Genomic DNA, 25822 nt, shown 5'->3' with positions numbered 1-25822 from the left:
TTCCCTTGCCGTGTTAGTCCTCCCAAAATGCATCACCTCACATCTTTCAGAGTTATATTCCATTTGTCGCTGTTCTGCCCATCTGACCAGTCCGTTTATATCGTCCTGCAAGCTAAACCTTTCCTCCTCATTATTTACCACACCTCCAATCTTTGTGTCATCTTTGAACTTACTGATTATAGCCCCACATTCACGCCTAGATCGTTAGCGTACATGATAAACAGCAAGGGACCCAGCACCGATACCCGCGGAACACCACTGGACACAGGCTTCCGGTCGCAAAGCCAACCTTCGACCATCACCCTCTGCCTCCTGCCAATTTTGGATCGAATTTGCCAAATTGCCCTGGATCCCACGTGGATTCTAACCTTCTTGACCAATCTCTCATGTGGGACCTTGTCAAAAGCTTCCCTGGAGTCCATGTAGATTACATCAACTGCAACGCCCTCATCTACGAATGAGTACAAACTGTGACCTCCTCCTACTCCTTTGGAGTAGTGTCGATTTCTCATTGGGAGTTGGAACCTGGGACCTCAGAGTGGGCTACAAGTTGTTAAGGAGGAATCTCAACTATTTAGCATCTACCATCGCATGTTTCCATTGCCCAGTTGAATGGAAAGCGAAGATTGCCCATTGAGACCTTTACAAATTTGCAACAAATCAAAGTTAGAATCATAGACTCCCAACACTGCAGAAGGAGGCCATTCAGCCCATTGAGCCTGCACCGACCACAATCCCACCCGTAACCCCAAGTACGTACCCTGCAAATCTCCCCAACACTCAGGGTCAACTTAGCATGGCCAATCCACCTAACCTGCACATCTTTGGAGTGTGGGAGGAAACCGGAGCACTCGGAGGAAACCCACGCAGACACAGGGAGAATGTGCAGACTCCACACAGACAGTCACCCAAAGCCCAATCGAACCCGGGTCACTGGCGCTGTGGGGCAACAGAGCTAACCACTGTGCCACACCCGTGCCACCCATGCCACATTAACTGAAAGCCTCCTGCTGTCCCTAGTAGGTATAATAATTACCCAAGGAGCCTATTAACAGGAATAATACTTGGCACCAATTCAAGAATCCCAATGATTTGGGCTGGCTACAATCTGGATACAATATCGGAACAAAGTCCGCATTATCCCACTCCTTGCCTCTGTCATCGCTCCTGTTCATGGGCTACAAGGCTTTTTTAGAACCCTACAGTGTAGAAGGAGGCCACAATCCCACCTAGGCCCTATCCCCATAACTCCATGCATTTACTCTAGCTAGTCCCCCTGATACTCAGGGGCAATTTAGAATGGGCAATCCGCCTAACCTGCACATCTTTGGAGTGTGGGAGGAAACCGGAGCACCCGGAGGAAACCCACGCAGACACAGGGAGAACGTACAGACTCCACACAGACAGTGACCCAAACCGGGAATCGAACCCAGGTCCCTGGCGCTGTGATGCAGTAGTGCTAACCACTGTGCCACCGTGCCGCTTTGAGAAAGTGACCTACACACAAAGTCATCTGATTGGCACATCTTGACTCATGTCTTCCTTTAAGCCTTCGAACCTTGGTGCTGTCCTGTTCACTGTGTCATAGGCCTTCATACGGTTTATTCTGATAAAAATAAGCCCACTGTTCTTCATTCTATATATTGGCTTTCGGCCAAGTCTTGTTCTCTTTGCTGATTGCGATCCAGTATTTTCCCATTCAGCAGGCGTGGTTTTGAAGAATTTTCTTTTTGTTATTTTAGAGAAGCACATTGAGTAAGAGTTAAACAATTGGTCGACACAAAACCAAGTTTCTACCTGCCGAAGTTGACACTGCTTGAGCTTGGATCTTGCCTCAACAATGCACTCTTTTATTTACAACACCCATTCACTTCGAAAGGTGTCAAACCACATAGTTTTGTCTGATTTTTCATTCTTCCTTGGATGTAGGCATCGCTGGCAAGACCAGCATCCTTCACTCTTGCCCTTGAGAAGATGGCAGTGAGCCACCTTCAGGAACCACTGCAGACATAAGACCACAGGAGCAGAAGTAGGCCATTCGGTCCATCGAGGCTGGTCCACCATTCAATGAGATCTTGACTGATCTGATACGATAATCTCCAATTCTACTTTCCCAGCTTATCCCCATAACCCTTGATTTCAACTGATTAAAAATCTATCTCAGCCTTGAACATACTTAACGCCCTCTGCGGTAAAGAATTCCACAGAGTCACTCCCCTCTGAGAGACGAAATTCTTCCTCATCTCTGTCTTCAATGGGTGACCCCCCTCACTCTGAGATGATGCCCTCTGGTCCCAGACTCTCCCACAAGGAGAAACAGCCTCTCAGCATCTACCCTGTCAAGCCCCCCGAGAATCCGATATGTCTCAATAAGGTCGCCTCTCATTCTTCAATGCATGGTGGCTAGCACTGCTGCCTCACAGCGCCAGGGACCCGGGTTCGATTCCTGGTTTGAGTCACTGTCTGTGCGGAGTCTGCACGTTCTCCCCGTGTCTGCATGGGTTTCATCCGGGTACTCCGGTTTCCTCCCATAGTCCGAAAGATGTGTGGATTAGGTGCATTGGCCGGGCTAAATTCTCCCTTAGTGTACCCAAACAGGCGGTGGAGTGTGGCGACTAGGGGATTTTCACAATAACTTCATTGCAGTGTTAATGTAAGCCTACGTGTGACACTAATAAGTAAACTTAAAACTTAAACAATGAGTACAGACCCAACCGACTCAACCTCTCCTCGTAAGAAAATCCCTCCATGCCTATAATCAACCGAGTGAACCTTCTCTGGGCTGCCTCCAATGCCAATATAAAGTTTATTTATCAAAGTTTATTTATTAGTCACAAGTAACGCTTACATTAACATTGCAATGAAGTTACAATGAAATTCCTCTAATCGTCACATACCGGCGCCTGTTCGGGTCAATGCACCCTGACCAACACGTCTTTCAGACTGTGGGAGGAAACCGGAGCACCCGGAGGAAACCCACGCAGACACGGGGAGAAGGTGCAAACTCCACACAGACAGTGACCCCAAGCCGGGAATCGAACTCGGGTCCCTGGCGCTGTGAGATAGCAGTGCTAACTCTTTTCTTAGATAAGGAGACCAAAACTGTTCACAGCATTCCAAGTGTGGCCTAACTGGTGTCTTGGAAAGTTTTAGCAAGACTTCCCGATGTTGATACTCCATGCCCTTTGAAATAAATTCAATTTGTAGGTACATCCACAGTGCTGTTAGGAAGGGAGTTCCAAGATTTTGATCCCACGACAGTGCAAGGATACAGTTCCAAGTCAGGACGGTGTGTGTCTTTGAGGGGAACCGGCAGATGGTGTATTTGGAAGTGTTAAATAGCAAAATAAGCAGTTATTGTAGGAAGCTGCCCCAACGTGTTTCAAGGTTGGTGAGGTCAAACCTCAACGAAAATAAAAGGAAACTAGGATGAAGCTGTGATCCATCAAATGGATTCGAAGGAAGGTTTGGAAGACATAGAGAGGCACAGCAAAGGGAGAGGAGTTCTAGGATGTAGAGGCAAGATAATGAAAGAATCATAGAAACCCTACAGTGCAGAAGGAGGCCATTCGGCCCATCGAGTCTGCACCAACCACAATCCCACCCAGGCCCTATCCCCACATATTTTTACCCGCTAATCCCTCTAACCTACAAATCCCAGGACTCTAAGGGGCAATTTTTAACCTGGCCAATCAACCTAACCCGCACATCTTTGGACTGTGGGAGGAAACCGGAGCACCCGGAGGAAACCCACGCAGACACGAGGAGAATGTGCAAACTCCACACAGACAGTGACCCAAGCCAGGAATCGAACCCGGGACCCTGGACCTGTGAAGCAGCAGTGCTAACCACTGTGCTACCGTGCCGCCCAGGACTGAAGGAGGCCATTCGGCCCATGAAGTCTGCACTGACCACAATCCCACCCAGCCCTATCCCCACAACCCCATGCATTTACCCTAGCTAGTCCTCCTGACACTGAGGGGCAATTTAGCATGGCCAATCCACCTAACCCGCACGTCTTTGGACTGTGGGAGGAAACCGGAGCACCCGGAGGAAACCCACGCAGACACAGGGAGAAGGTGCAAACTCCGCACAGACAGTGACCCAAGCCGGGAATCGAACCCAGGTCCCTGGTGCTGTGAGGCAGCAGTGCTAACCACTGTGCCACCGTGCCGCCAAGAAGAGGCTCTTTAGAAGAGTCACACAGTCTCGAAACGTTAACTCTGTTTCCCTCTCTCGACTGTCTCAGGTAGACAGTCCTTCAACCAGTGGACAGAGAAGGGATTACAGCTGCTTCATTCCCCAGATCTCACCCAATGCCCAGCTGACAAAACAGGTGGGTGACGTGTACCCAAACCTCTGCCATCTTTTGGATGAGATGCCAACATTGACATGTACTCTGACAGTTGGAGTGAAAGATCCCATTGCATTAACCTCCAGAAAAAGCGAGGGGGGGTGGGGGTGTAGCTTCCCAGTGCCTTGGCCAATATTAATCTCGCAAGCAAACAGCACTACAGCAGATCATTTGGCCTTCTAGCTCATCGCCGGTTCTGGGATCTTGCTGTGCACAGATCAAAAGCTGTGTTTCGCTGCATTAAAACGGTGACTGAGCCTCAAGAAAGTCCTTGACCAGACACAAAATGCATTGGGAGTCCCCTGTTAGTTTTGAAAAGTGTTATAGAGATTGAAGCCCTTTTCTCTTCCAGGACTTGATGGTTTGAGTTATAAGGAGAGGCGGGATAGACTGGGACTTTTTTCCCTGGAGCGTAGGAGGCTGAGGAATGATCTTACAGAGGTCTATTGTGGTGGACCTCAGTTGTGCCTTTGTCCTATATGGACCACCGTTGTGTGTGTTTGTCATACCTGGACACATCCCCTTCCAGTTTGGTTCCTCCCCTCAGCACCTAGTATAAAGGTGGCTGTCTCCTCCCCCTTGTTCAGTCCAGGTCGGTTAATTGTTGGGATCTGCTCCTGATTCTGTTGTGAATAAAAGCCTACACTTATATTGGCATATCGGTAGTCTTTCGCCTTATTGATAGCGCATCATCTATAAAATAATGAGGGGCACAGATCAGCTAGATAGTCAATATCTTTTCCCAAAGGTAGGGGAGTCTAAAACTAGAGGGCATAGGTTTAAGGTGATTGGGGAGAGATACAAAAGAGTCCAGAGGGGCAATTTTTTCACACAGAGGGTGGTGAGTGTCTGGAACGAGCTGCCAGAAGTAGTAGTAGAGGCGGGTACAATTTTGTCTTTTACCCAGTTACATGGGTACAATGGGTAGGGGGATATGGGCCAAATGCGGGCAATTGGGACCAGTTTAGTGGTAAAAACTGGGCAGCATGGACAAGTTGGGGCGAAGGGCCTGTTTCCATGCTGTAAACCTCTATGACTCTATAACTGTAAGCTGGTTTGATTCTTGTGCGATGTGACATTACAGCTTGCCATGATGTGGAGATGCCGGCGTTGGACTGGGGTGGGCACAGTAAGAAGTCTTACAACACCAGGTTAAAGTCCAACAGGGGCGGCACGGTAGCACAGTGGTTAGCACTGCTGCTTCACAGCTCCAGGGACCTGGGTTAGATTCCCGGCTTGGGTCACTGTCCGTGTGGAGTTTGCACATTCTCCTCGTGTCTGCGTGGGTTTCCTCCGGGTGCTCCGGTTTCCTCCCACAGTCCAAAGATGTGCGGTTAGGTCAATTGGCCATGCAAAAAAATTGCCCCTTAGTGTTCTGAGATGTGTAGGTTAGAGGGACTAGTGGGTAAAATATGTAGGGATATGGGGGTAGGGCCTGGGTGGGGTGGGTGCAGACTCAATGGGCCGAATGGCCTCTTTCTGTACTGTAGGATTTCTATGATTTCTAGGTTTATTTGGTAGCACGAGCTTTCGGAGCACTGCCTCTTCATCATTCACCTGTTGGACCTTAACCTGGTGTTGTGAGACTTCTTACGATTACAGCTTGCTGCAGTGCCTCACGCAAGGCTGGGAACGTAAAAATGGAGAGCAGGTGAGGTCTGACGGCCCTTGAAGGACCTTTCTTGGCCTGGTCCTCTCCGGGTCTCTTGTGCACCGATCGAACAATCTCGGTCCAATTTGTTTGAGTGACGGTTCGGCACACAGACCAGGGTCAACTCAACAATATCCCCAACCAGAAATATACATGATCTCTGCCAATAAACTCTTGTCAGCTGCAAACAGTTCCAGGCGCATTTTTCTGGTTTCCAGAGCAACGATTGTTGTGTTTGCTGCACCGCATGTAAACACTTCATGTGGGAAATAATTTGGTGGAGGAAGAAGTGTTTGGGATTTGGCAAGGCTTCGATTTGAAAGTTGACATGTCACTCCACCGGTTAACGAAGAACTGAGGCCAACTCCATTCCCATGGTTTGGGTCTGCAACCTTTACTGGCCCGTCCTGAGGTAGGCCGCAGCTGCGGTAAATCCTGTTGCCCCCCTGGCCCCCCCCTCCCCGCCAACCATCCCCAACCTGGGGTTCAATTCAGTTGAGGGATCGCTGAAGGCTACCTTTCCATTCCTCACCACCCACCCCCAACCCCACCCCCCCCCCCCCCGCTTCCCCCACCCGTGCCGACTGTGAAGAACTTGGACCACAAGAGCGAGAGGCTCGGTTGCGATGCTTGTGTGGTCGAGCAGCCGCCTGAAGAACAGGACAATGAACGTGTAGAATGGATGCGCGGGCTTGGTGGTGGGTTTAGAAAGGGCACCTACTTTCATGGACTAGATGGGCTGAATGGCCTCCTTCTATGCTGTAACTTTCCTATGGTTCTACGGAGGAAGCTGCCACCTGTAAAGTCCAATCCTTAGCATCTTACCCAGGATTCAATAGGACAGAAGTCACTGACACAGGCCATTCGGCCCAATCTGCTCATGCTGCTTCCAATGCTCCACTCGAGTTTCCTTCCGTCTTTGGTGGTCTGAATCGATTGGTGTAAACCGCCTGCTTCCCCTTCTCCCTCATACACCCACCTGGCTTCCCATTACTGTTCAATTCATCACTCCCTGTTAGGGGGCAGCTTCCACATTCTCATCAGTCTCTGATAGGCTTAACAGGAAGGTCAGGTGTCCACTGGAATTGGCGCCAATCTCAGGCTGGCCAATAACAGCCTCCCAGGAGAGTTTTTGGGCACGATCTTACGACCAGAATAAGTGCCAAATGAGCGAGAAAATGGGAGAGAATTGTGTTGGTTTTTTGGGTAAGCAACGATTTGCAATCGTACGGCACTCAGTGCAAAATAGAGCCCAGATACGATTCTCGCCAGTAGTAGGGGAGGGGGCTGGAGAAGCCTAAGCTCACCAGTGAAGTTGGCCCACACATCCCCCCTCCCCGATACACCCCCTCCTTTACACACACCCCTCCCCCACACACTCCCCTCCCCCACACACACCCTTCCCCCACACACCCCCTCCCTCACACACCTCTTCCCCACACTCCCCCCTCCACCACACACCTCCCTCCCCCACACCCTCTCCCCACACCCCATCCCCCACAGCCCCCTCACCCACACACTCCCCTTCCCAACACACTCCCGTCCCCCACGCCCCCCTCCTCCACACCCCTCCCTCCCACACACCACCCTCCCCTACACACCCACCTGCCCCATACACCCTCCCCCCCAGCCCCCCTCCCACAGAGCCCCCCTGCCTCACAACCCCTCGCCCCCACACTCCCCTCCCGCACACTCCCTTCCCCCCACACCCTCCTCCCCATACCCCTCTCCCCCCACACTCCCTTTCCCCCACACTCCCCTCCCCCACACCCCCTCCCCCACACACCCCCTCCCCCACACACCCCCTTCCCCACTCCCCCCTCCCCCACACCCCTCTCTCCCCACACTCCCCCCTCCCCACACTCCCCCTCCCCCACACTCCCCCTCCCCCACACCCACCCTCCCCCACACCCACCCTTCCCCCACGCACCCCCCTCCCCCACACCCCCCTCCCCCTCACACCCCCTCCCCCACACTCCCCCTCCTCCACACTCCCCCTCCCCCACACTCCCCCTCCCCCACACTCCCCCTCCCCCACACCCACCCTTCCCCCACGCACCCCCTCCCCCACACCCCCCTTCCCCACACCCCCCTTCCCCCTTGCACCCCCCTCCCCCACACCCCCCTCCCCCTCACACCTCTCCCCCATACCCCCCTTCCCCCACGCAACCACCCTCCCCCCGCACACCCCCCTCCCCTCCCTCTCCCCCAGAGTTTCCCCTCCCCCAACATTTCTCTGTCCCCCAGAATTCCCCAGCATTCTCCCTTCCCCCACACACACACCTCCCCGCCCCCCACCCCCTCCCCGTCCCCCCCAGCGCCCACCCCAACCCAGGAGTGATTGACGGGTCTGTCATCTTTTTTCGAAGAAAGTGATAAACTTTCCTCCCTCTGTGCTTCTGGCAGCTGGACGTTTTTTTTTCTCCAACTAGTTGTTGCTATGCCAAACAAAAGTGCTAGTGTCAGCATGGCTGAGTAAATAGAAAGGGAGGGATTGAACACATCGGTGTCAGTCTGCTATCTGGGTGGGGATCATTGGAACCCAATAGAATCACAGGTGGGTGGGCCAGCCTCAGATTCTATCCTTATAAATACAGGTACAAAGATCCAGATGAATGGGGCGCTTGTGGAATCAGAGGGGTTCCCAGTAAAGAACACCGCTTTTGCAGTTCCTGTCCTGAAGTTGTAGCCTAGACGACAAGTCACGAGGGAGATTTTGCACACCCGTGGCGAGCTATTTGCTTTGTGTTTTTCCCCCCCTTAAGGTTTCGTAAAGCCCCCCCCTCGTTAAAGAACCAACCATGATGAGCAGTGTGAGATACTCGGGGAGTTCAATGAGTTGCTCTGGGACCACAGGCCTTAGATACAGTCTGGGTGGGGGTGGATCCAGGTCCAGCATGTCATTCAGCTCAGGACTGGGAACGGGAATGGGACTGGGAACGGGGATGGGAATGGGCTCAGCAAGGTCCAGTACTGGGGGGTTTGTGGGAGGCTCGTCCTCGGGAATGTCCTTGTCGGCATCGTCAATGTCAAGCGGCCAGACGGGCAATGAAAAGCAAACCATGATCAGTCTGAACAATCGCCTTGCTGAGTACCTGCAGAAGGTCAAGGACCTGGAAGCAGCAAACAACACATTGGAACTGCAGCTCAAAGAGTTCCATGTCGGAAAGGCCATAACAGGGATTGACTATTCTACTTACGATGCTGTGATCAAACCACTGAGAGAGCAGGTGAGAGTCAACATTTTCCAGTTTGCGGTCTTGTTGCGGGCAGCGCGGTGGCCCAGTGGTTAGCACTGCCGCCTCACAGCGCCAGGGGCCCGGGTTCAATTCCCAGCTTGGGTCACTGTCTGCGCAGAACCTGCACATTCTCCCCGTGTCTGCGTAGGTTTCCTCCCACAGTCTGAAAGACGTGCTGGTTAGGGTGCATTGGCCGTGCTAAATTCTCCCTCAGTGTACCCGAACAGGCGCCGGAGTATGATGACTAGGGGATTGTCACAGTAACTTCATTGCAGTGTTAATGTAAGTTTACTTGTAACACTAATAAATAAACTTTAGGTGCATTGGCCGTGCTAGATTCTCCCTCAGTGTACCCGAACAGGCCCCGGAGTGTGACGACTAGGGGATTTTCACAGTAACTTCATTGCAGTGTTAATGTAAGTTTACTTGTAACACTAATTAATAAACTTTAGGTGCATTGGCCATGCTAAATTCTCCCTCAGTGTGCCCGAACAGGCGCCGGAGTGTGGCGACTAGGGGATTTTCACAGTAAATTCATTGCAGCGTTAATGTAAGCCAAAGTTTATTTATTTGTGTCACAAGTAAGGCTTACAGTAACACTGCAATGAAGTTTCCGTGAAAATCCCTTAGTCACCACACTCCGGCGCCTGTTCGGGTTACACTGAGGGGGAATTTAGCATGGCCAATGCACCCTAACCAGCACATCTTTGGACTGTGGGAGGAAACCGGAGCACCCGGAGGAAACCCACGCAGACACGGGGAGAATGTGCAAACTCCACACAGACAGTGACCCAAGGCTGGAATTGAACCCAGGTCCCTGGCGCTGGGAGGCAGCAGTGCTAACCACTGTGCTGCCGTGCCTTGCTACTTGTGACACCAATAAATAAACTTCTATTTTTGGTTCTATCATTGATTCTTGAAAGTCTACATCAACCCCTCACACTGAGGTAATCGCTGGAGAACTTGGTGCTCTGATTCCCTCTCTGTATACAATTGACATATGCGGCTTTATTGCTTTGGAACATGCCTTCAAATTGTGCTTCGAATGTGTACAGAAGTTGAAGATGATCTTGGACAATTTCTGGAGGTAGAGGGCTAAATATCTCACTCCATTCTTAAAGTTACAAAGCCAGTGCTCAGAATGGACTGGGCAAACCCAAATCCATTCTCTGCTTGCTCCAAAAACAACATTCAAAATCCAATTGAATCCAACTCATGGTTCCCCCGAGAGAGACAAACAAGATCCAAGCTGACAAGATGAGGCATTGCAGCCCATCTTGGGCTCAATCTGACGCTCCAACTTAGCCAAAAGTGGACCGAACCCACTCAACGGGACACAGTGGCACAGTGGGTTAGCACTGCTGCGTCACAGTGCCAGGGACCCGGATTCAATTCCCGACTTGGGAGCTTGCACGTTCTCCCCGTGTCTGCGTGGGTTTCCTCCGGGTGCTCCGGTTTCCTCCCACATTCTGAACGGCTTGCTGGTTAGAGTGCATTGGCCGTGTTAAATTCTCTCTCAGTGTAACCCGAACAGGCGCCAGAGAGTGGTGACTCAGGGATTTTCACAGTAACTTCATTGCAGTGTTAATGTAAGCCTACTTGTGACACTAATAAATAAACTTAAAATGAACAGATTGGCTGCAGTGCTTATTTTTTTGCATGTCTGACACATTTGTGGCCAGACCAAAACTGGACAGGGTGTAAAAACACCAGTGAGGCATCCAATAGCTGTGTATTTCTCACTCAGCACGCGAGGGTATTGCATAGAATCCCAACAGTGCAGAAGGAGGCCATTCGGCCCATCGAGTCTGCACCAACCGCAATCCCACCCAGGCCCTATCCCCATAACCCCACGCATTTACCCTGCTAATCCCTTGACACTATGGGTCAATTTAGCATGGCCAATCCACCTAACCCGCATATCTTTGGACTGTGGGAGGAAACCGGAGCACCCGGAGGAAACCCACGCAGACACGGTGAGAATGTCCAGACTCCGCACAGACAGTGACTAGAGGTCGGAATTGAATCCGGGTCCCTGGCGCTGTGAAGCAGCAGTGCTAACCACTGTGCCGCTGTGCTGCCTATGACACCGTGCTGGCTGTATTGGGAACATTAACCTTCCATATGAATCAGAGAATTGTATAAGACTCTGCGCAAGATAACCACAGCCCTAAAGCTGGTTTTACCTTCAGCAACACTTCTGAAAGATCCAAACTTGTTTGTCGACTGTCTCTCCCCCAGCTGGGACTGGGGGCGGGTCTATAAATTCAGAAAAGAGTCTCAGCATTGCTGCTGAATCCTGATATACAGTGTCAAATCCAAAAGAGGCATTGTCATGAAGCTGCTGGTCCGTTTTATTAACTATTGAGTGACTGCAATGGCAAAATTGGTATCTTGGAAACATGCTGTGAATCTTTTTCCTAACGAGGACTTAAAATTGCCAAAGCTCTTGAGGCATTGGGCAGGGTTTTCCAGCCTCGCTCGACCCAAGACTGGAAAATCCCGCCCCAGGTCAACGGACCTTCCCATTGTCCGTCCCTCGCCCGCTCCGATTCCCATGGTGGGCGGGACGGTAGAATTCCGGCGATTGTTCAGTTTATTTATTTGGTTTTTTTTGTCAACAATACTGCATGGTATTGTCACAAACTTAAATTCTACGTAAGAAGATTGTGATTCACTATTTTTTGAGATTGTTAAATCCATTTGCACTTAGCAGTCCATTCACATTCCCTTTCATACCCATGGCAGGCAACCACTCCGACCAGCAATATGGTACGCGGATTATTCTAGAATGCTAACATGTCCACCTCTCAGCTCCGAAAAAAGGAAACTAACTGCTTAACCTTTCTCTCCTCATTCCAACTCGGGGACATTGAAGATGGTCTACCTAACCTGCTCATCTCTGGACCCTAAGGGACAATTTAGCATGGCCAATCCACCTAACCTACATATCTTTAGACACTCAGGGACAATTTAGCATGGTCAATCCACCTAACCTACATATTTTTAGACACTCAGGGACAATTTAGCATAGCCAATCCACCTAACATACATATCTTTAGACACTCAGGGACAATTTAGCATGGCCAATCCACCTAACCTACATATCTTTAGACACTCAGGGACAATTTAGCATAGCCAATCCACCTAACTTACATATCTTTAGACACTCAGGGACAATTTAGCATGGCCAATCCACTTAACCTACACATCTTTGGACACTTTGGCGGCACGGTAGCACAGTGGTTGGCGGCACGGTAGCACAGTGGTTAGCACTGCTGCTTCACAGTTCCAGGGTCCCAGGTTCGATTCCCGGCTTGGGTCACTGTCTGTGTGGAGTTTGCACATTCTCCTCGTGTCTGCGTGGGTTTCCTCTGGGTGCTCCGGTTTCCTCCCACAGTCCAAAGGTGTGCGGGTTAGGTTGATTGGCCAGGTTAAAAAAAATTGCCCCTTAGAGTCCTGGGATGCGTAGGTTAGAGGGATTAGCAGGTAAAATATGTGGGGGTAGGGCCTGGGTGGGATTGTGGTCGGTGCAGACTCGATGGGCCGAATGGCCTCCTTCTGCACAGTAGGGTTTCTATGATTTCTATGACTAATGGGGAATTTAGTATGACCAATCCACCTAACCTACATATGTTTGGACACTAAGGGGCAATTTAGCATGGCCAAATTTAGCATGGCCAATCTCACCCAGGCCCCACACCCACAACCCCACGTACTTACCCCGCTAATCCCTCTAAACCACGTATCTTGGGACACTAAGGGGCAATTTAGCATGGTCAACGCACCTAACCCGCACATCTTTGGACTGTGGGAGGAAACTGGAGCACCCGGAGGAAACCCACGCAGACACGGGGAGAAGGTGCAAACTCCACACAGACAGTGACCAGAGGCCGGAATTAAACCCAGGTCCCTGCAATGCCAAACCGAGTGGTGGTCACTGTGCTTACCACGGTGCCACCCTGCCACCCATCATCAAGAATCAGCCTTGGTTAGAGTTCCTCACCCAGCCATCGTGGAAGATGATGCTCTCTTAGAATGCCTGATTGGAAATTTGGGTGTGGTTGAGAAAAGGTACGGTGTTATATAGCCATGGCTTGCGTGTGAGAAATGGATCGGAGTGCCCACTCTAATACCAGTAACTCTGTCACATCCCCCTGAATCATTTATAGAACTCAGACACAGATTTCTGCAATAAAGTCGACAAATATAATGCATATCCAGACGCACTCCTGCCTTCCCGCACCAATTAAACACCGTCTAACTCACAAATCGTTAGATTGCTTCAAATCCACACACGACAGGAGTTTACATCTTTGTGTTCTTGACTTTAGATTTTGGCAGTTCACCTTGGTAATGCCCGCTTGGCTCTGGACCTCGACAATTCCACTCTCGCAGCAAAGGACTTCAAAAATAAGTATGTGTTATTTCTTCTCTTTTATCTTAAAATTTTGTCACAGGGTGGCACGGTGGCACAGTGGTTAGCACTGCTGCCTCACAGTGCCAGGAATTCTGGCCTTGGGTGACTGTCTGTGTGGAGTCTGCATGTTCTCCCCGTGTCTGCGTGGGCTTCCTCCGGGTGTTCCGGTTTCCTCCCACATTCAAAAAGATATACAGGTTAGGCAGATTGGCCATGCTAAATTGCCCCTTAGTCTACAAAGATGTGCAGGTTAGGAGGGTTGGTCATGCTAAATTGCCCCTTAGTATCCAAAGATGTGCAGGTTAGGTGGATTGGTCATGCTAAATTGCCCCTTAGTCGACAAAGATGTGCAGGTTAGGGTGGATTGGCCATGCTAAATTGCCCCTTAGTGTCCAATGATGTGCAGGTTAGGTGGATTGGCCATGCTAAATTGCCCCTTGGTGTTCAAAGATGTGCAGGTTAGGGAGATTGGCCATGCTTAATTGCCCCTTAATGTCCCAAGATGTGCAGTTTAGGTGTTTGGCCATGCTAAATTGTCTCTTAGTATCCAATGATGTGCAGGTTAGGTTAATTGGCCATGCTAAATTGCCCTTAGACTGCAAAGATGTGCAGGTTAGGTGGATTGGCCATGCTAAATTGCCCCTTAGACTGCAAAGATGTGCAGGTTAGGTGGATTGGCCATGCCAAATTGCCCCTTAGACTGCAAAGATGTGCGGGTTAGGTGGATTGGCCATGGTAAATCCCCCCTCAGTGTCAGGGGCATTAGTGGGGTAAATACGTGGGGTTACAGGGATAGGGGCTAGGTGGGATTGTGTCAACGCAGGCTCAATGGGCCAAATGGCCTCCCCCTGCATTGAAGGGAGTCTATGTGGACCTGATTCGCTGCTGTTGCAATTCTTGTTCAAATTGAAACCAATTGTTCTTTTTTTTTGTATCGTCAAATTAGGTTTGAAAATGAACTCTACATCAGGCAATCTGTGGAAGCTGATATCGCAGACCTGAAAGCGCTGAAAAATGAACATATTCAGAACTACAAGGATTTGGAAAGCGAAATCGCAGCTGCAAATGATGAGCTTGCTTATCTAAAGAAAAACCATGCAGAAGTAAGCTGGGGTTCAGCTCCTGTCCTGCATTAACTTAGTCATCTGAGGTGCGGTACCAATGCCCAAGCGTCACAGGGTAAGGGGGTCGGGGTTCAACCAAGGTCCATCGTTGAGTAACATTGATTTCAGAGGCAATGTTAAGCCCATCGGATAATGGTTCTGTGTTAGATGATGGTACAAACTCAACATTGTCTGGAATAGCTTAATATGCACCTGTCAGTAAGGATATTGTAAATATCTAGAAGACAAGAAACATAGAAGATAGGAGCAGGTGGAGGCCATTTGCCCTTTTGAGCCTGCTCCACCATTCATTATGATCATGGTTCACTTCCCAACTCAAGAGTATAATCCCACCTTCCCCCCCTATCCTTTGATCCCCTTCACCCCAAGAGCTATATCAAACTGCTTCTTGAAACCATACAATGTGGTGGCTTCAACTACTTTCTATAGTCATGAATTCCACAGGCTCACCACTCTCTGGGTGAAGAAATTTCTTGTCACCTCTGTCCTAAATGGCCTACCCTGTATCCTCAAACTATGACCCCTGGTCTGGACATCCCTACCATTGAGAATATTATTTAGTCCTGTTAGAATTTTATAGGTTTCTGAGATCCCCCCCCTCCTCATTTTTCTGAAACTCCAGCAAATATAATCCTAACCAACTCAATCTCTCCTCATACATCAATCCCGCCATCCCAGGAATTGGTTTGGTAAACCTTCTCTGCACTCCCTCTACAGCAAGAACATCCTTCTTCAGATAAGGAGACCAAACTGCATGCACTATTCCAGGTGTGGCCTCACCAAGGCCCTGTATAATTGCAACAAGACATCCCTGCTCCTGTACTCGAATCCTCTCGCTACGAAGGCCTACGTACCATTTGCCCTCTTCACCGCCTGCTGCACCTGCATGCTTACCTTCAGCGACTGGTGTCTGAGGAAGCCTAAGTCTCATTGTACATTGCTGAAGGTCAGAAAAATTGGGGGTGGTAGGGGGATCTCATAGAAACCTATAAAACTCTAAGAGGTCTTAACAAGATACGATGTTCCCGATGGTGGGGGCATCCCAGTGAGGGTGAAGGGTCACAGTCTGAGGATACAGGGTAGTCTGTCTCGGACAGAGATGAGGAGAAATGTCTTCACCCAGCAGGTGGTCAGCCTGTCCTAATTTAGGGCCATTGAAATAATAATCTGCCTTCCCGTTTTTGCTACCAAAGTGGATAACCCCACATTTATCCAAATTATACTGCATCTGCCATTCATTTGCCCGCTCACTCAACTTGTCCAAATCACACTGAAGGATCTCTGCATCCTCCTCACAGCTCACCCTCCCGTCCAACTTTGTGTCATTTGCAAACCTGGAGAAATTATATTCCGTTCCCTCATGTAAATCACGAATATGTAAGTAGCTGGGGTCCCAGCACCAATCCCTGCGGTACCCCACTAGTCACTGCCTGCCACTTGGAAAAAAGATCCGTTTATTCCTACTCTTTGCGTCTCCCAACCAGTTTTCTATCCATCCCAATACACCATCCTCAATCCTTACTTTACACGTTATTCTCTTATGTGGGACTTGTCGATATTCTCCAAATAAACCACATCCACTGGCTCCCCCTCATCAACTCTATTAGTTACATCCTCGAGGAATTCCAGTAGATTTGTCAAGGATGCAGTAATTAAAGGGGGTGTCATTGTATTTTCTTTAGGAACTCGCTCTGCTGAAACAACAGGTGGCCGGTACTATCAGTGTGGATGTCGATGCAGGACCCAGCGCTGACCTTTCAAAGCAACTGCAGAAGATGCGAGATGAGTATGAAGTGTATTGCACGAAGAATCAAGAGGAGCTCGATAACTGGTACAAAGTACAGGTGAGATTCCTCTTTCAACATTGGATCTTCACATCCTCGCACTCCAGAATAAACTCCAAATCCAAGATCTGAATAGAGGGTCGATCCAAACTTTGAGTTCAAGGTCTTTACTTATCTGTGAACCGTTTTGTCGGACTATCTCTGGGGGGCGTGGAGGGAGTGATCAGCCATGGTATATTCCCCTTAGTGTCCCAAGATGTGTAGGTTAGAAGGACTGGCCATGCTACATTGCCCCTTAGTGTCCAAAGATGTGCAGGTTAGGTGCATTGGCCATGCTAAATTGCCCCTTAGTGTCCAAACATGTGCAGGTTAGGTGGATTGGCCATGTTATATTGCCCCTTAGTGTCCAAAGATGTGTAGATTAGGTCGATTGGCCATGCTAACTTGCCCCTTAGTGTGCAAAGATGTGGGCGGCACAGTGGTTAGCACTGCTGCCTCACAGTGCCAGGGACCCGGGTTCAATTCCCGACTTGGGTCACTGTCTGTGTGGAGTTTGTACATTCCCCCCGTGTCTGTGTGGGTTTCCTGCAGGTGCTCCGGTTTCCTCCCACAGTCTGAAAGACGTGCTGGTCAGGTGCATTGACCCGAATAGGCGCTGGAGTGTGGAGGCTAGGGGAATTTCACAGTAACTTCATTGCAGTGTTAATGTAAGCCTTACTTTGTGACTAATAAATAAACTTTAAATGTGGATTGGCCATGCTAAATTGTCCCTTAGTGTCCAAAGATGTGCAGGTTAGATGGATTGGCTATGATAAATTGCCCCTTAGTGTCCAAAGATGTGCAGGTTAGGTGGATTGGCCATGCTAAATTGTCCCTTAGTGTCCAAAGATGTGTAGGTTAGATGGATTGTACATACTAAATTGCCCCTTAGTGTCCAAAGATGTGTAGGTTAGGTGGATTGGCCATGGTAAACGCATGGGGCTATGGGGATAGGGAGGAGGGAAGGGCCTGGGTGGGATGCTCTTTCGGAGAGCCAGTGCAGACTCGATGGGTTGAATGGCCTCTTCTGTACTGTAGGGAATCTATAGATCGACTCATTCCATGGACCCTGCAGTAGCCAACATTACTGTTGGCAGCGACCCACGTGGTTAGTCTTGTATTTAGGATTGACATCGAGTCTGAGGGTGTGGCAATTCCGCGGACAATGGGGTGTAGAGTGACCTTTACTGGACTTGGTAATGCTAAAGGATTTCTCCATGTTGTTCGGGATCTCTGCTCTGAAAGCTGCATTATCCAGTGTTGAGGCTATTTTTTTCTGGCCACTCGCCCACTTCCAGTGGTTACTCCACAGAGTCAATAGGTAAGATTTCCATCGGTCTGGGACTGTGTTGGAACCCAGGGATGCTGAAATGAAAAATTAGCACTTCATTAGCTTAAGAAATCCATCCCTTGGTAGATGTGTGAATGGTCGTTATTGAATGCAAATTTCTTTCTCTTTGAAGATCGAGTCCCAAGCCAAGCAGACTGTTCAGGTCAATGAAGCCGCGCAGAATGTAAAACTCCAGGTTGAGGAACTACGCAAACAGCTCCAGCCCCTTGAGATTGAGTTCAACTCCCTCCTCAGTGGGGTAAGTAAAGTCCATTCAATGTTATCTCCCTCTTTGCTGCACGAACCTGCTTCATCTCAAACCTGAATGGGGCCCACTGCACATTGGCTACAGTGGCTTGTGGTTTCGGATTCCCGATATGGTCCTCCACATCCCCCCCGGCCCCCCGCACTCCCCTGCCCCCTCCCCCCCCCCCCCCCGCCACAACCCCCTTCCCCACTGCTGAAAATCATCCACCAGCCCTACAGCCCCTGAAATATTTGAACTCCTCCTATTGTGGCTTCCTGCACATCCGTGATTTTAGTCACTCCAAACATTGGCCTTTAGCTTCCATGAGGGTGGCACGGTGGCGCAGTGGTTAGCGCTGCTGCCTCACAGGGACCAGGGACCCAGGTTCGATTCCGGCCTCGGATGAATGTTCTGCATGTGTGGAGTTTGCACCTTCTCCCTGTGTCTGCGTGGGTTTCCTCCGGGTGCTCCAGTTACCTCCCACACTCCAAAGATGTGCAGGTTAGGTGGATTGGCCATGCTAAATTGCCCCTTAGTATCCAAAGAAACCAGCCTCCCATCCACTGACTCTGTCTACACTTCCCACTGCCTCGGCAAAGCAGCCAGCATAATTAAGGACCCCACGCACCCCGGACATTCTCTCTTCCACCTTCTTCCCTCGGGAAAAAAAAACAAAAATCCGAGATCACGTACCAACCGACTCAAGAACAGCTTCTTCGCTGCTGCCATCAGACGTTTGAATGGACTTTCCTTGCAGTAAGTTGATCTTTCTCTACACCCTAGCTATGACTGTAACACTACATTCTACACTCTCTCCTTTCCTTCTCTATGAATGGTATGCTCTGTACAGCACGCAAGAAACAATACTTTTCACTGTATGTTAATGCATGTGACAATAATAAATCAAATCAAATGAAAGGTGTGGGTTAGGGGGATTAGCAAAGTTGATATGTGGGGTTACGTGGATAGGGTAGGCAGGTGGGCCTGGGCAAGATGCCATGTCAGAAAGTCGGTACAGACTCGATGGGCTGAATGGCCTCCTTCTGCACTGTAGGGATTCTATGAAAGTTCCGAGTTCCAAATTCCCTACTTAAATCCTCTCTCCTACTTAAGGCACTCCTTAAAACCTACTTGTTTGATTAAAGATTTGATTGTCTGTCTTAATATCACCTTGTGTGTAGTCTACATATAGTCAGGGTGTTCGAAACATACAAGCTATTTCTTTATCTCTGTTCCTTTGCCAGTTAGATTGTTCCACTCCAGGCAGGGATGGGATTTTCTGGCTGAACGCTCCCCGATAATGGAAAATTCCGCTCGAGGTCAGCGAGCCTTTCCATGGTTCGCCCCTCAGGAAAACCCCACCCCAGATCTCACTATTCAACATTTAACTTTGCGTATACATTGATTAGGTCTGAGTGCACGACCTTCTCTGCCAATTGTAACATCCTTACATCACCTGCACACTTTATATTGCTATTATTTATACTTTTTCTGATCCAGAAAATCTGAAAAATTAACACAAAATATAAAGGGGACATTGGAATCTATGTTCTGCTCATAGAAACAAAAATACTCCTAATATTTCATCTCTTAAATAGTTTCCTTGAAATTGTACACCCGTAACTATTATATAAATAGGCACTCATCTTTCCTTCCAAAAACACCTTGACGTTCAGTCAGGGGAGGCGATGGCCAAGTGGTTTTATTGCTAGACTATTCATCCAGAAACTCAGCTAATGTTCTGGGGATCAAAAGAGAAAATGCTGGAAAATCTCAGCAGGTCTGGCAGCATCTGAAGGGAGAAAAAAGAGCTGAAGTTTCGAGTCCAGATGACCCTTTGTCAAAGCTCTTTGCCACATGAAAAAATTTCTCTCCTGATGTTTTGGGGACCTGGGTTCGAATCCCGCCACGGCAGCTGGTGGAATTTGAATTCAATAAAAAGAATCTGGAATCAAGAATCTACCGATGACCTTGAAACCATTGTCGGAAAAACCCATGTAGTTCACTAATGTCCCTTTAGGGAAGGAAATCTGCTGTCCTTACCTGGTCTGGCCTACATGTGACTCTCGAGCCACAGCAATGTTGTTGACTCTCAACTGCCCTCCAAGGGCAACTAGGGATGGGCAATAAATGCTGGCCAGCCAGCGACGCCCGTGTCCCACGAATGGATAAAAGAAACACCTCTGCATCCTGCTTTTCTGACCATACAACCAGAATGTGATAACCTAACGACAGGTTGATTTGTTTTAGTTACCTGGGCCGGAATCTTACCACCGTTCATTCAGCGGGGTTTTCCCATCCCGCCGCGGTGGCCGGAGATTTGGCCGGCCGCCAAATTCTCCGACCTGGCTGTAGCGGGAGCGTGGCGTGATTGGCAGGTGAGATCGCGCTCCCCTTCACCGCACCCCCCACCCGGGCTGGGATTTTCTGCCCCTCACCTTCCCCCCCCCCCCCAACGCTGGGATCCTCCAGACCCATCAATTGTCTAGGGCGTTTTGCATCGTTCACCAGCTTGCAGGACTGGGGAACCCACCTCATGGGCGGGTGGTCACCATCGGTGGGACTGGAAGATCCTGCCATCAGGAACTTGGGGAAATATTCAGCCCTTTGGACAACTTTGTTGAGGGCATCTTGCTCAAAAGCCGAAATTGGCTTGAAGTGGTTTATTGGCCAGTCACCACGTTGAAGGCATAAGACATAAGGCCGGGTTGCACCGCTTTGGCATGCCCTGTCATCGCTGCCAACAAGAGCGCTCGGACAAATCTCCATTCACTGCAGCGGGACTGGAGAATCCCAGCCACGGGTGAGATTGGAGAATCCCGGCCTTACTCTCTCAACCCTGGATTCTTCCATCATCCTTGAAGGGTAAAAAGGCAAGAGAATGACATTCAACACCGATGCCATTGAACACCCATGATCAGATACATGGGCTGGAATTTTAACGTCCATCGGGCACGGTGGCACAGTGGTTAGCACTGCTGCCTCACAGCGCCAGGGACCCGGGTTCAATTCCCGGCGTGGGTCACTGTCTGTGCGGAGTCTGCACGTTCTCCCCGTGTCTGCGTGGGTTTCCTCCGGGTGCTCCGGTTTCCTCCCACAGTCCAAAGATGTGCGGGTTAGGGTGCATTGGCCGTGCTAAATTTCCGCTTAGTGTCAGGGGTAAGTGCATGGGGTTATAGGGATAGGGCCTGGGTGGGATCATTGTCAGTGAAGGCTCGATGTTCCGAATGGCCTTCTTCTGCACTGTCGGGATTCAAAAAAAGATCCCGCCTGCCCCGGGAATCGGAGGAAAGGTCCATGGACATTGGGCGAGATTTTCCGGTTTCCGGGATGAGCGAGGCCATAAAATCCCATCCGTGTTCTATGAGCCAAGATCGCGTGCAGACAATGGGTCATAGGTGAGGGGCCACAATTAAAGTTCTAACTTGATTTTTGGGACAGTCGGGAGACGGAGAGCGGGGTGGGTGGGTGGGGGGGGGGGGGGGGGGGGTGGGTTGGGTGGGGTGGGGGGGGTGGGGGGGGTGGGGGGGGTGGGGTGGGTGGGTGAGGGGGGGTGGGGGGGGGGGGGGGGGGGTTTCTACACAAAGTCAATTGACGGATCCAGTGCACAGAGTCATTCGAATAAAACCTGTTCTTTTCCTGTTTCTTTTCCCAATCCCAATTTGCAGAATAATGCGTTGGAAGCTTGCATTCAGGAAATCAATGACAAATATCAGCAGAACCTTCTGAATCTGCAAATGTCCATTTCCCAAATGGAGGACGAGCTGACAGCCATCACGAATGACATGCGGCAGAAAGTGAAAGATTACGAACAGCTACTCTGCATCAAGATGAAACTTGAGTCGGAGATTGCCATGTACAGGAAGCTGCTTGATGGATCGACTGTTGGGTACGGTGGAGTCCATAAGGGGCATCGCTAATCCTCCCGCGTAGATTTCCTCTTGCTCAACTGATGACGTGTTTCCCCCCACCCCCCGAACCGTAGTGTCGCCCTGTGATGGGCCAATCTGCCACTTAGCCAAAATCTCCAAACTTTATGGATAACCCCATATAGTTCGCATCAGTCCACCAAGTGGGGACGGCACGGTGGCACAGTTGTTAGCACTGCTGCCTCACAGCGTCAGGGACCCGGGTTCCATTCCCGGCTTGGGTCACTGTCTGTGCGGAGTCTGCACGTTCTCCCCCCTGTGTCTGCGTGGGTTTCCTCCGGATTCTCCGGTTTCCTCCACAGTCCGAAAGATGTGCTGGTTAGGGTGCACTGGCCGTGCTAAATTCTCCCTCAGTGTACCCGAACAGGTGCCGAATTGTCACAGTAACTTCATTGCCGTGTTAATGTAAGCCGACATGTGACAGTAATAAATAAACTTTAGGTGCATTGGCCATGCTAAATTCTCCCTCAGTGTACCCGAACAGGCACCAGAGTGTAGCGGCTCGGGGATTTTCACAGTAACTTCATTGCAGTGTTAATGTAAGCCTACATGTGACACTAATAAATAAACTTTAAACTTTAGGTGCATTGGCCATGCTAAATTCTCCCTCAGTGTACCCAAACAGGCGCCGGAATGTGACGATTAGGGGATTTTCACAGTAACTTCATTGCAGTGTTAACATAAGCCAACTTGTGACACTAATAAATAAACTTTAAGTAGTCTGACATACATGTGACTCCAGACCCACAGCAAGGTAGTTGAGGCTTAACTGCCCCGCTGAAATAGCTCAGCAAGGCACTCCATTCAAAGGCAATGTGCAATGCTAGTCTAGCCAATGGTGCCCACATCCTATGAAAGAATACATTTGTTAAACAAGGTTTGACTTCCAATGCACTTCGAATGACAGTACATTGAGCTTCCCAGACCAGTCACTAACGCTACATCTTCTCAAGAAGCCCCACAACATTTGCTAATTAATCTTATTTTCTTATTTTTTTTATAGTATTGGCCAAACCGGTTCAGACACCAAGGAAACTTCAGGAGTAATTACCACAATAAAAACTGGTGAGTTGTTCAGTGAAAATTAGCATCAGTCGCACTGACGCGACATGGCATTGGGAAACGTTAATCCGGGCATTTAGAAAATTCCATCTTGGAGACGGTTTTGTGTTTATATTTGATCGGGATCACATTTGTCACATTTGAGGTTAAAGGATGAGTGCATTTCCAAGTCACCTCATTAGACACTGTAGATGTTGTCTACAGTAACATGGACGGCACGGTGGCATAGTGGTTGGCATTGCTGCCTCACAGCGCCAGGGACTCGGGTTCAATTCTGGCCTCGGTCACTGTCTTTGATTTGTCAATATCATAATTTAACCTGGGCTCAATTTCACTTTTGGTGTGAATGGTCAGATATGACTATTTCCAAGCCCTCCTTGTTCCTGGACACTCCATCTCAGCACATCTATCTGTACCCTCAGCTGTACCAACCTTTCTTGGCCTGTCTTCAACCATTGCGGCAACAAGGCAACTATGGGCGGCACGGTGCCTCACAGCTCCAGGGGCCTGGGTTCGATTCCCGGCTTGGGTCACTGTCTGTCCAGAGTCTGCAAATTCTCCCCATGTCTGCGTGGGTTTCCTCCGGGTGCTCCTGTTTCCTCCCACGGTCCAAAGATGTGCAGGTTAAGTTGACTGACCATGCTAACTTGCCCCTCAGTATCCGGGGATTTGTAGGTTAGATGGATTTAGCTGGGTAAATGTGTGGAGTTGTGGTGATAGAGCCTGGGGTAGGATTGTGGTCAGTGTAGGCTCGATGGGCCGAATGGCCTCCTTCTGCACTGTAGGGATTTTATGATGATTTCTATGAAGGAACATAAGTACTGGACCCTCCCCCTTCCGCCCAACTCACACACTGTCCTTAAACTCATATCATTTAAATAGCTTCAAAATACTATGGGCAGGATTTTACGGCCGCACTCATCCCAAAACCGTACAATCCCACCCGAGGTCAACGGACCTTCTCATGATGTGCCCCCTCGCCCACTCCGATTCCCGTGGCAGTCAGGGCGGTAAAATTCCGGTTTCCTCTGGCTTGGTTCACTGCCTGTGCGGAGTCTGCACGTTCTCCCGCCGCCCCCCGCCCCCCCCCCCCCCGCCCCCCCCCCACCTAATGAATAAACTTCAATAAATAAACTTCATTATCGCTACACTATTAATCCAGAAACTCAGCTAATGTTCTGGGGACCCGGGTTCGAATCCCGCCACGGCAGATGGTGGAATTTGAATTCAGTAAAATAACAATCTGGAATTAAGAATCTACTGATGACCATGAAATCATTGTCAGAAAAACCCATCTGGTTCACTAATGTCCTTTGGGGAAGGAAATCTGCCATCCTTCCCCGGTCTGGCCTACATGTGACTCCAGAGTCACAGCAATGTGGTTGACTCTCAACTGCCCTCGGGCAACTAGGAATGGACAATAAATACTGGTTGACAGCAACCCGCACATCCAATGGAAGAAAGAATAAAGAAATAAAATGGACAAGCATGTCACTCGGTTAGGGCTCACCACCAGTACCGAGACAGAGACATAGAATCCCTACAGTGCAGAAGGAGGCCATTCGGCCCATCGTGTCGGCACTGACTCTGTGACAGAGCATCGTACCCAGGCCGTCTCTACCGCCCTATCCCCGTAACCGCGCACCTTCACAAATGAATAACATTTTGTAAGCCGCCGGGTAACCTTGATCGAGGAGTGCCTCGTTGATGATTTCGCTTCTTGCCTTCCAGAAACCCGCACCATGACATCGTCATATTAGCTCCTTCGAGATTCATCCCACCCCGAAGTACCTATCGTGGAATCTGGATGAATGAAATGGCTCACCTTTGCCTGTGTTTGGACGACTGATTACGCAGTCCAACAGTTGTTTTCTTTGTGTGTGTGTTTCTCCCAAACTTGCGTTGCTTGCTGAATAACTCCACATTGCAATGGTTGCATCTCCCCTGGGCTTTGGGTGGGCATCTTTCTTGCTTTTAGGTAAAGTTCTCTTGTTGGCTAATGGGCAATTGCATGAGGGTATGACAGTCACAGAAATAAAGCATTTCACTGCATTTGATGGTGTGGTCGTGGTTATTTCATCACAGCAACAACCCTTCAGTGAGGCATTCCTGGGACGTTTCATTATGAAACAAAATTGGACACCCATGCAGGAGTTATCAGGACAGATGATCTGAATCATAGAATCCCTACAGGACAGAAGGAGGCCATTGAGTCTGTACCGACCACAATCCCACACAGGCCCTATTCCCATTAACCCTACACATTTACCCTGCTAATCCCCATGACACGAGGGTCAATTTAGCATGGCCAATCAACTTAACCCACACATCTTTGGACTGTGGGAGGAAACCGGAGCACCCATAAGACTATAAGACATAGGAGCAGAAATAGGCCACTCGGCCCATCGAGTCTGCTCCGCCATTCAATCATGGCTGATTTTTTTCTCATCCCCATTCTCCTGCCTTTTCCTCATAACCCCTGATCCCCTTATCAAGAACCTATCTATCTCTGTCTTAACGACACTCAATGACCTGGCCTCCACAGCCTTCTGCGGCAAAGAGTTCCACAGATTCACCACCCTCTAGATGAAGAAATTCCTCCTCATCTCTGTTTTAAAGGATCGTCCCTTTAGTCTGAGGTTA

At 49.7% G+C, this 25822-nt stretch overlaps 1 protein-coding gene across 1 annotated transcript; it reads left to right on the top strand.

Annotated features, from left to right (window-relative positions):
• Nucleotides 1–8600: 8600 nt before the first annotated feature.
• LOC144507762 (keratin, type I cytoskeletal 19-like) lies at nucleotides 8601–25231 on the top strand. The gene is made up of 8 exons (XM_078235037.1): nucleotides 8601–9235; nucleotides 13579–13661; nucleotides 14611–14767; nucleotides 16471–16632; nucleotides 18075–18200; nucleotides 21857–22077; nucleotides 23121–23182; nucleotides 24911–25231. Exons 1-8 carry the CDS (start codon nucleotides 8807–8809, stop codon nucleotides 24937–24939), a joined length of 1269 nt encoding a protein of 422 aa, XP_078091163.1. The 5' UTR covers nucleotides 8601–8806; the 3' UTR covers nucleotides 24940–25231.
• The last annotated feature ends 591 nt before the right edge of the window (nucleotides 25232–25822 follow it).

This window comes from Mustelus asterias, chromosome 19, assembly GCF_964213995.1.
Source record: "Mustelus asterias chromosome 19, sMusAst1.hap1.1, whole genome shotgun sequence".
Lineage (NCBI taxonomy): Eukaryota > Metazoa > Chordata > Chondrichthyes > Carcharhiniformes > Triakidae > Mustelus > Mustelus asterias.
The sequence above is the reverse complement of the archived record's forward strand: the minus strand, read 5'-3'. Positions and strand labels throughout refer to the sequence as shown.

Bases quoted from the DNA above. Each gene is read 5' to 3' on its own strand.
- LOC144507762 (XM_078235037.1), top strand. From the start codon at position 8,807: ATGATGAGCAGTGTGAGATACTCGGGGAGTTCAATGAGTTGCTCTGGG. The intron at 13,662-14,610 runs GTATGTGTTATT...TCGTCAAATTAG, and splicing joins GCAAAGGACTTCAAAAATAA to GTTTGAAAATGAACTCTACA. The intron at 23,183-24,910 runs GTGAGTTGTTCA...CTTGCCTTCCAG, and splicing joins AATTACCACAATAAAAACTG to AAACCCGCACCATGACATCG.